The sequence below is a fragment of the Lycium barbarum genome, chromosome 4, assembly GCF_019175385.1.
Source record: "Lycium barbarum isolate Lr01 chromosome 4, ASM1917538v2, whole genome shotgun sequence".
NCBI lineage: Eukaryota > Viridiplantae > Streptophyta > Magnoliopsida > Solanales > Solanaceae > Lycium > Lycium barbarum.
The window spans coordinates 15912340-15923744 of NC_083340.1; the positions used below are offsets into that span (position 1 = coordinate 15912340).

At 35.5% G+C, this 11405-nt stretch overlaps 1 protein-coding gene across 3 annotated transcripts; it reads left to right on the forward strand.

Moving 5' to 3' along the window:
• The first annotated feature begins 1817 nt into the window (after nucleotides 1–1817).
• On the forward strand, nucleotides 1818–8054 carry LOC132635357 (cellulose synthase-like protein D3). Of its 3 annotated transcripts, none has more exons than XM_060351715.1 (4): nucleotides 1818–2005; nucleotides 3242–4149; nucleotides 4710–5517; nucleotides 6040–8054. In XM_060351715.1, exons 2-4 carry the CDS (start codon nucleotides 3293–3295, stop codon nucleotides 7792–7794), a joined length of 3420 nt encoding a protein of 1139 aa, XP_060207698.1. In that variant the 5' UTR covers nucleotides 1818–2005; nucleotides 3242–3292; the 3' UTR covers nucleotides 7795–8054. The 3 variants fall into 3 exon arrangements, with proteins under 3 accessions (XP_060207698.1, XP_060207700.1, XP_060207699.1); XM_060351717.1 differs by lacking the exon at nucleotides 1818–2005 and adding an exon at nucleotides 2442–2582; XM_060351716.1 differs by lacking the exon at nucleotides 1818–2005 and adding an exon at nucleotides 2621–2895.
• The last annotated feature ends 3351 nt before the right edge of the window (nucleotides 8055–11405 follow it).

Here is an 11405-nt window from a genome sequence, read left to right on the forward strand (position 1 = left end):
AATATTGAATGAAAAAAAACAACCAAAATTATGAAAGAGAAACTTTGACCTGTTTTCCGATTAAGAGGTCGTGTTGGTATGGACTAAGGTGGACAAAGCATAAATAATTTTGGTATAAAAATTTAGTATTATCTTATTTCTCCTTTAATTACTAATTGCAAGATAAATTATGTCATAATTAGAAACATTACAAGGATAAGTTATCTGACGAAATAATATTACCAGGATTAGTTATCTCTAAATAAAGTAATGAAAATGATAAAATACTCATGAGGTCGTCCTTTAAAATCTTTTTTTGGTAGATAAGGTGGAAGATATTTTTGTAAACAGACAACTTCTTCTTAAAAATTATGCAATACATATTATTTTTAATGTAACAAACCAAACAGTTAATAAAAAATAATAGCAGGATAACTCATCCCAACATAGCTTGTCTACTGATCAAACAAACCCAAAGAGTAGTGTTTGAAGTTTGGATGTATTATGTTTTTCCAGGTCCATTTTAATTTTGGCAAATGCAATATTTTGGCCTTTAAGAACAGATTGTGACAAAATACTTTTGGTGATAAAAGGAAATTTTTTAATGAACAAACACTATTGACTTACGTTTTTATTTTCAACTTTTTTCTAAAGAAACTACTTTATTCAAAAAAGCTTCCAAATGCCAACTCTTCTGATAGCCACCAAATTAAGCTTCATTAAATAATGGAAAATATCAAAAAACAAATTAATATTTCTATTTTGCGGGCAGGAGGTTTAAAGATATAGTAACAACTAAGAAAAATAATATTTTTAGTTATTAAATTATTTATGCTGGATCTTTGAGATGAAAAATTGACGAACTAGATTTTATTAATCTACGTAGAGGACGAGGCAATAAGTTCTGTGTAGCTTTAACTAACTCTACTCCTCTATAAGCCTATCCTTTAGTTTAGTGGGCCTGATCTTCCAGTCTTTTATTACTCCATAACTATCAAAATAAAAATCAAAACGACTGCATCAACTTGATATTTTAATTTTGATATTATTACTACATAAAAGAACTTTCTGATTTTTGAGATAGTTTGATTCATTCAACTTCAGTTAACTTGAGATTTATCTCATACCTTCAATGTTGTTAACCCTTTTCCTACTTCTATTAACAAGGGTATGTTTAGTTAGGTGATAAAATATTTGCTGGGATTATAATGCTAATATCGAATACTTGAATTAATAAGTCTTGGATTATTACTTATTAGTACTAGTTTTGATTGTATATAATCTAAGTCATTTTCCTTATTTCATCCACATTTTAGCTAATTGTTGGAGTGGCATTTCTATGAGCCCGTTTAAATTGCCTTATAAGTTGCTTATAAGCTGTTTTCAGTTTTTTTGAGTGTTTGGCTGGCCAGTTTAAAGTTATTTTGTGCTTAAAATAAGCTCAAAAAAATAATTGGGCCCATTTGACTTAACTTATCTAAAGCAGTTTATAAGCTGAAAATAGCTTATAAGCCAAAAAAAAATAAGTTAGACTACCTTAACTTATTTTTTTTAGCTTATAACACATAAGCCCATCCAAACAGGCTCTATTTCATGTGGTGCAAAATTATTTCAATATTTTAATACAAAGTTATACCGGAGTTTCTTATACTGAAAATCAAAGTAAAAGTGTTACCCAAACGAGTGAGAGAAAGAATGAAGACCGGTTGTAAAGATAGTGAAAATATCCCTTTCGCACAGGAAACAAATCACCTGTACCGCGTATCAGACCGACCCCCTATATTCCCGTAAATTACTTTTTTAACCCCACAAATTCCGGTCTTAAAGAAAAAAGCCCCCCATAAATTCCATTTTCTCTCTCTCTACCCCACGAAATATACTCTTTTCTTTCTTCCACACTGTCCTTAGCAAGAAAATCAACAGTAAAAAGCTTCCATTATCAACATCTTCAACACACTACTATCAAATGCACATACTATTTTCTGTCTACTTTGGTTAGTAGTAACTACATAGCAGAGTAGATAAGGTAAAAATTACGTAAATCTCACTTTTATTTTTTTGAAATTTTCAAGAACCCCATAAATGGAAACTCATTCATCCAGATCTCTTTATTTTATTTTATTTTTTACTAAATTTTCATATATACACATTTTTGACCCCCTATTGTGTATTTAGATATAAAGGCTTTTATGTTTTTTGTGATGCAGACCAAAAAAAAAATGCTTAGCCGGCTGCTGTTAGCTGCAAAAAAAAAAAAAAAAAAATCTTTTTTAGTTTTTCTTTTTTTGTTGAAAAAAAAACAAAAAAGTTGAATCTTTCTTAGCTGATGTTATCTTTTTATCAAAATTTTGAGGTTGGTAAATACTAACTACTCATTTTCTGTTTTCTTTTTTCTTTTTTTATTTATTTAAAGGGTGACAGAAGAAAGAGGGAGGAAAATGGGGATTGGGTTAGTTTGTCTTACGTAATAGATATTTTTATTAGTTTAATTTATAACCCATTTAATTTAATTGGACAATGGAAGACTAAGTCTAAACTTTTGGAGGGACCCCATGAAAGCTTTGTTACAGTTGTACTAATTTGCAGCGTGTATATGTTTGCAAGTAATGTGTTTATATATTTTATTTGGTATTATGTCTTGAATGTTTCTAACACGCCTTTAGTAGGCCAATTCTCTTGTATTTATAAACAATGTTTTCTATATCTTTATATTAGTTGTCTTATAAGTATTGGGTGACTTGTTGAGGACACATATCTCTCTACTTGTGCGAAATCATTACGATAATTTAAATGTATATAGGGAAGATTTGTATGTGAAGAGAAGGATCTGGATGTGTACTTGAACTTACATTTTTTCCACCTTGGTTTTTGGAAAATCTTGATTCTTAGTTGTTGATGTATCTCATCAAGATTTAGGTGAACTTCTTTTATGTGTTTTTTGTTATGTTTTGATGCTTTTCACACAAAATGATCAATTGTTTTTTGCTAAAAAGGATGGCCCTTTAATGCTTTTTAGCTAATAAAGAGTGAGCATTAGCTTTGGAGAAAGAGAAAGGGGGGTTTTTGGGCATGCTTTTGTTTACTATTTTTTCCCTTTTTTTATGCTGGGATTTTCGAAAAGAATTTCATTTTCCTGTTTCAAAAAGAAGTTGAAATATTTGAAATCTAGAGCTTGTATATCCATTGCACTATTGTTTGTAATTTTTTGATGTCTCAACTTAGAGTCAACTAATTTGCTGGTGACTTGTTTGACCTTGTGCAGATTCAGGTTTTGTTAGTCATCAAGTGATCTTTTAGCACAATTTTTAGGAATATGACTTCAAGATCCTTTAAAGCTTCTGATTCCCAACAGGGTAAGGCTTCTGGTGTTACTTTTGCAAGGAGGACCTCGTCGGGTCGGTATGTGAACTTATCAAGGGAATCACTGGATAGTGAGACTAGTGGCATTGAATTTGCAAACTACACAGTGCATATCCCTCCAACCCCTGATAATCAACCTATGGATCCTTCAATTTCTCAGAGGGTTGAAGAGCAGTACGTGTCGAGTTCCTTGTTTACCGGTGGTTATAACAGTGTGACTCGTGCTCACTTGATGGATAAGGTAATTGAATCAGAAACTAACCATCCCCAGATGGCTGGTGCTAAAGGTTCTTCTTGTGCTATACCGGGTTGTGATGGGAAAGTCATGAGTGATGAAAGGGGTGAAGATATTCTTCCTTGTGAGTGTGATTTTAAAATTTGCCGGGATTGTTACGTTGATGCTGTCAAAACTGGTGATGGGATATGTCCTGGTTGTAAAGAGCCTTACAAAAGCACTGATTTAGCTGAGAATGCTGTTGATCCTTCTGGACGACCTCTGACTTTACCTTCAAACGTTAGCATGTCTAAAATGGAAAGGAGGTTGTCATTGATGCGATCGGGTAATAAGTCAGCGATAATAAGAAGCCACTCGGGGTTGATGAGGAGTCAAACAGGGGATTTTGATCATAATAAATGGTTATTTGAGACAAAAGGAACGTATGGCTATGGAAATGCTATATGGCCAAAGGATGAGGGGTTTGGAAATGACAAAGACGATAATGCTGGTGAGCCTTCTGAACTTCTGAACAAGCCTTGGAGGCCTCTTACACGTAAGCTGAAGATACCCGCTGCAGTTATCAGCCCATACCGGTAATTTCTCGTCCCTAACGGTTTTTATTGCCATCTTTCTTCTCTGTTTCTTCGAATTCAAGAATAAAATTTGGTGAAATCACCCACGTCCAAGTGGCTAGGAAACTTACAAATTAGTTTTAACACGAATGCTTCCTTCTAATCAAAGAAAGATGCTAAAAGAGTCATAATAATTTTTCTTTACTGTAAGTTCCTGTTAATATGTTGATTTCCTCTAAAAACATGTGTGAGACTTCATCTTTTATCTTGTAAGACTACATTGCAAACTTAGCTTCTTGAGTATGCCATATTTAAGAGACGAGTTAAATCTAGCTTTTTGGGTGGATACCATTAGATAATCCTGTGCGTTAGACATTGGTCAGTTGCTTAATGCCTACTGTGCTTTATTGGTAGTACTATGTTTTGTTATATCTGGTACTCTTGTGCATAAGGTTCCCTGTTGTTCATATGTTCTTATCTTGAAATAATAACAATTTTGGGTGTCGGGGTAGCGTTTATCTTATATATTGCTTTTCCTCAACCTATTTGAGAACTGTATTGACACAACTCCATGTATACAGGCTGTTGATTCTTATTCGCGTTGTTGTTCTTGGACTATTTCTTCAATGGAGAATTACCCATCCAAACGATGACGCTATATGGTTATGGTATATGTCCATAATCTGTGAGATTTGGTTTGCAATCTCTTGGCTGCTTGACCAGCTTCCAAAGTTATGCCCCGTTAACCGTGCTACCGATCTTAATGTTTTGAAAGAAAAATTTGAAACCCCAACTCCTACCAATCCCACAGGAAAATCTGATCTTCCAGGTATAGACATATTTGTCTCTACTGCGGATCCCGAGAAAGAGCCACCACTAGTCACTGCAAACACGATACTGTCTATCCTTGCGGCTGATTACCCTGTCGAAAAGCTTTCGTGCTATATTTCTGATGATGGAGGTGCTCTTCTGACATTTGAAGCAATGGCAGAAGCTGCAAGTTTTTCCAACACTTGGGTGCCTTTTTGTCGTAAACATGATATCGAACCAAGGAACCCAGAAACCTACTTCAGCTTGAAGAGAGACCCGTACAAGAACAAAGTACGTCAAGATTTTGTGAAGGACCGCAGACGGGTGAAGCGTGAATATGATGAATTTAAGGTTCGAATCAATAGCCTTCCTGATTCAATTCGTCGGCGTTCTGATGCATATAATGCTCGAGAAGAAATCAAGGCTATGAAGCTTCAGCGAGAGGCAGCTGGGGATGAGCTTTTGGAACCCATCAAGATAACAAAGGCCACTTGGATGGCAGATGGAACCCACTGGCCTGGTACATGGATGGCTTCTGCTCCCGAGCACACTAGGGGTGATCATGCAGGAATCTTACAGGTATTGATTCTTCATATTAATGATGTCTAGTTGTTTGTTGCTTCCATCGTTATTTACTAATCAAGGAATAATGTTTGATGCATATGATCACTCATGCTGAATCCACTCCTTTTTGTTCCTCCCTCCAAGGATGAGGAAAAAGAGAAAAGAAACTTATTGCAGTAGTTTTTTTCTTCTCCCTGATTATCATTAACTCTGTCTTTAGGCGTGTATTTTACTTGTATATTTCTCAAACCTGTTTTGAAAAACACTCTTCTTGAGCCGAGGATCTATCGGAAACAACCTCTCTATCCCGCAAAGGTAGGGTTAAGGTCTGCCTACACCCCACCCTCCCCAGACCCCACTTGTTGGATCATACTGGGTATGTTGTTGTGCTTTAGAGGCTTATCATTTTGCGCCAACTGTACGTTTATTTGCTATTTTATACACTTGGTCAGCTGAAAATGACTTGTATGTTAGATTCTTGAAGTAATTGATTTGGTTTAACTTTGTTGGTTTTACTTTTCTTTTTGTTGGGTACAGGTTATGTTAAAACCTCCAAGTGATGAACCCTTACATGGAAACTCTGCTGATGACCGTCTAATTGATTTAACAGAAGTTGATATTCGGCTCCCCTTGCTGGTGTATGTCTCTCGTGAGAAGCGTCCTGGCTATGATCATAACAAAAAGGCTGGAGCGATGAATGCCTTGGTCCGAGCTTCGGCCATCATGTCTAATGGTCCCTTTATTCTCAACCTTGATTGTGATCACTACATCTACAACTCGCAGGCTATTAGGGAGGGAATGTGTTTTATGATGGACCGTGGTGGGGATAGAATCTGTTATGTTCAGTTTCCTCAACGTTTTGAGGGAATTGATCCTTCTGACCGTTATGCTAATCACAACACTGTTTTCTTTGATGTCAACATGCGTGCCCTTGATGGCCTTCAAGGTCCAATGTATGTGGGGACTGGTTGCCTCTTCCGCAGAACTGCTCTTTATGGTTTTGACCCACCACGAACCAAGGAACACCACCCTGGTTGCTGCAGCTGTTGTTTTGGTCAGCGCAAGAGTAAGGCTACCGTGTCTTCTGTCGATAATGACAACAGGGCACTTAGAATGGCGGATTTTGATGACGAGGAGATGAATCTTGCTGCCTTTCCTAAAAGGTTTGGTAACTCAAGTTTCCTCATTGATTCCATTCCAGTCGCAGAATTCCAAGGTAGACCACTTGCTGATCATCCTGCAGTAAAGAATGGACGACCACCTGGTGCTCTAACTATCCCAAGGGAACTTCTTGATGCCTCCACTGTTGCTGAAGCGATCAGTGTCATTTCATGTTGGTATGAGGACAAAACTGAATGGGGTAATAGAGTTGGATGGATTTATGGGTCTGTTACTGAAGACGTGGTGACGGGGTATAGGATGCATAATAGGGGTTGGAGATCTATTTACTGTGTGACAAAGAGAGATGCATTCCGTGGCACTGCACCGATCAATCTCACTGACAGGCTTCACCAAGTGCTTCGATGGGCCACTGGTTCTGTTGAAATCTTCTTCTCTCGCAACAACGCTTTTTTGGCTAGTCCCAGGATGAAAATTTTGCAACGGATTGCCTATCTCAATGTCGGTATCTACCCTTTCACCTCGATATTCCTAATTGTTTACTGCTTCCTCCCAGCACTTTCACTATTCTCTGGTCAGTTCATCGTCCAGTCCCTGAACGTCACCTTCCTCACATATCTCCTTGCGATCACATTGACTCTCTGCGCGCTTGCGGTTCTCGAGATCAAGTGGTCCGGGATTTCTTTGGAAGAGTGGTGGCGTAATGAGCAATTTTGGTTAATTGGGGGCACAAGTGCCCATCTTGCTGCTGTGCTTCAAGGGCTGCTAAAAGTGGTTGCTGGCATTGAGATTTCATTTACACTGACATCAAAATCTGCAGCTGATGATGATGATGAATTTGCTGATCTCTATATCATCAAATGGACTTCCCTTTTTATCCCACCCATTGTGATCATGATGACTAACTTGATCGCGATAGCTGTTGGTGTAAGCCGGACAATATATAGCACGATACCACAATGGAGCCGGTTGCTAGGAGGGGTTTTCTTCAGTTTTTGGGTGCTGGCTCATCTCTATCCTTTTGCAAAGGGATTGATGGGAAGGCGCGGAAGGACACCTACAATTGTATTTGTCTGGTCAGGACTTATCGCCATTACCATTTCGCTTCTGTGGGTTGCCATCAACCCCCCTGCTGGTGCTACTGAAATTGGAGGGTCATTCCAGTTCCCTTGATTTTTCCTAACAGGCATAGGCCAAATTAGCTCCTGCACATTCCATTTAGATTATTCTTTAGTTTCATCATCCTCCTTTTCTTCCCTCTCTGTAACAAAATGTGGACACAAGGGCCTTGAATATTATGTGGATTTTTGCCATCACTATTGTCCTTGAATTTTTGTTTATGATTCAATGTTCATAGGAAAGGGCAAAACATACAATACGTTATTTGTAATCAAAGCCTCAAAAATAGATATATGAAAGTCAGATTCCTTTGATATTATCTTTGCACCATTCTTACTTTTGAGGTTTTCGGCTTTGCCGTGACATTTTTTTTATTTTTATTTTAAGAAACTTCAGACATTGTCAAACAAATGAACTCTAAACTTGTTTCAACCTAAAATTTGGCGCATATTGCACACAATTTGAAGAAGTCTTGTTGCATGTGCTCACATAAGAAATATGATAATGCAGCTCGTTGTCAATTCTTAAGTCATCTGTTAAGTACTACCAAATCCATAAAGTCAAATTTTCTGTTTTCAAACCAACTCCATGACTTCTTCAAAGCAGATTAGCAAAGTGGAGGGGCTCATGCACTTTAAGGAAGGGAATCTGAAGTGATATCCTCCTATTCCAATTAAATCACTTATTATAACAACGAAAAGGGGCAAATACATCATCTCAGCTTGGTGCAAACAAGACGAGGTCCAAAACAGTGAAAAGTTACTCGTTACATGTTATGTGAAAGGCAGCACGTATCTGGTGGAATAATTGAGCCGTGCGGATCCTGTATGGAGCCACCCTTGTCCAAAGGGTGTCAATTCGCTAGAAAATTACAGTGTAGATGGTACAAACATTTAGATATATACATTATATGTTGAATTCCCATGACTTTTTTCGTGTACTTATTTATATTTTGACCTTAATGGAAATTCTGGCTCTGTCACTAGACACCACCATTATTCCAAAAGAAAAAAAAAGTTCGAACACGTTAAATCTTTTTAAGTGCATCTTTTACCTCTTCAAATGGATGAAGTAGGTTTAGGTGGTTGAACAAAACAACTACTAATCAGCTCAGGACTACGTTCTCCTATTTATTAGTTATATAATATATTTACCTATGGACAGTTTCTGAACCTTCCATTCTCAAAAGTTGTGAGAACTCAACCAAACTTTGGTTGAAAGAGTAAACCTTGGAGTAGCCAACACAAATATGTTTTGGTCAAACATATGAACAAGTTTACTGAATCAATTAGGTGTAAATTTAATATGTTAGTTGCTGATACTTTCATAAAGACGTAGTCCACTTGTCACCTAAGCCATTAGATTTGAGGGCTAAAACATGGTCACATTGGTTTTGTAAAAAATTAGATCAGTTTTTGGATTGCTTGTTAATATTTAGCCACCATTTGAAATGTTATTGAGAAATAATCATTTTTCAGGCAGAAATAACATTTAAACCAAAGTACTCCAAGCTAAAATACAGAATAACTCTTTGACAAGTGAAACTCTAGTACAAGATGTTGGAGTTCGAAATATTCATGAAGTTTCAAATGTGCAGTTCATACTAAAAAAATCAATGTGAAGCTATTACTAAAGGACCCAAAATCTATTGTCAAGGATACTTAACCTAACACATGGATTTAATTGACTAGAGCTTAGTGTTAAATGTTGTTCATACCATCAATGATGAAGTCAGGAATTTCGTTAATACTATTCAAGATAAAGAAGTATTGATCTACATACACAATATAATGAATCGCCGAAAGGAATCTTTGGCATAGGCAGCTTCCAATTATTGAATTATTGATGGAGGATACATGGTAGCTACATAATAAAAAGAGGAATATATGCTATCAGAAGAGTATATTTCGATATAGCCAGTTTGGAAAAACAATACCTTTCACCTTTTGAATGTGAAAAAAAGAAAAAAATCCCTTGACCTAAAAAAGTTTGCAATTTCCAACTGTTACATGAATCATTATGAACTTTATTTTGTAATTTATACCCCAATTGACTCAACTTTTTCTGGACAAGTAACAAGACTGATAATAAAAGTTTGAGAACACCAATGCTTGAATATCTAAGTAGCAAAACTCTTTTTGAAACATGTTCAGATGCAGTAATTCTTCTTCCACCTGGATTTTATCCATTTCACTGTGGGTGGCCTATGGACATAGCCTATTTTCTGTTTTTTAAGTATGTGGGATGGATTGATTTCCATATTGGATTAAGTTGATCCAACTGAGCCCAAATTATTAGAACTTCCTCTAATATTCCTCCATCCTAATGAAATGATATCAGAGATAATCAATCAACCAAGTATCAATTCCAAATCTAATTAGAGTTGGCTGCATGTATCTTTAATAGTCATTCCACTCTATTCTGATTCACAATCCCACTACTAAATAAATTGTCTTTAGATGTTTTCTAAAGCGCGACGTTCTATAAATCTCGCACTAATTCCTACAAACGTATAAGTCTCGAATATGATAGATCCGAGAGCTTGTAATTTTGTAGGGGTGTACAAACAAAACTGACAAATCGGACCAAATCGATAATTCAGAAAAATACCCGATTAGTGATTTGGTTTGATATTGAGAAAAAAAAATCTGATCATAATTGGTTTGGTTTGATTTTAACTAAAAATAAGTCAAGCCGATCCAAACCAACCATTAGATATATACAATATTTTAATGTAACTTATAAATATTTCTTAAGTATTTTTCATAGTTTTTATCTTTCAACATATTATTTTAAGCGTGGACTAAAATTTTTAAATGGTCTAATAAGTTTTGTAGCCCATAGATGTTAGTAACTCAAATAAAGTCCAAACTCAAACCAAAACCAAATCAATACTATGCTAACAAAAGAAATTCAATGTTAACACTAGGAATGACAATAACGTTTGATATCTATTCTTTAGTTTTGCATTGGTTTAAACAGTGAAAATACATAACTTAATTTTATTTTTTGTCATATTATTACTTATTAATCGTACTTATTTTAGCATGACTTAGTGTTTTTAGATTATGGTCATTTTCATTATGGCTTATTAATTAGCAATATTTATTTTATGCGATTTAATATTTTATGAAAATATCATCACTCATCACACATTTTGTGTTATTTTCTTAAGAAACACCTTAATTATATAATTGTGTCTTACTAGGACTAAAAAAATTGAAATAAAAGTTATATGTTTTGTATGAAGAGTTTTCCTGAAAAAACCCCGAGAAAACTGAGAAACTCGAAAAAAATGTAAATTTAAAAACCCAACATAATTGATTTGGTTTGATATTTAAAAAAATCTGAACCAACTCGATTCAAGTACACCCCTACCTCCATGTGATTTTATGTCTACTTCATTCTCTTTAGCACGTTCAATCATTAAAGTGTCGCACTCACATACTAGTGCAAGTGTTTGGAGATTTTCATAAGACATGGCTAAACTATCTCAAGTAACCTTTTCTTAGTTTGGTCGTTATTTCATAAAATTCATAAAACAAGTGGCAGCCCCAAAACCGATATTTGTGCACTTGTCATAAAAGAATCAACCAAAAAGAAAGAAATTTCATTTTTGTGAAGAAATTTCATTTTTGTGCTCTTTGTTGGAATTAATTTCATAA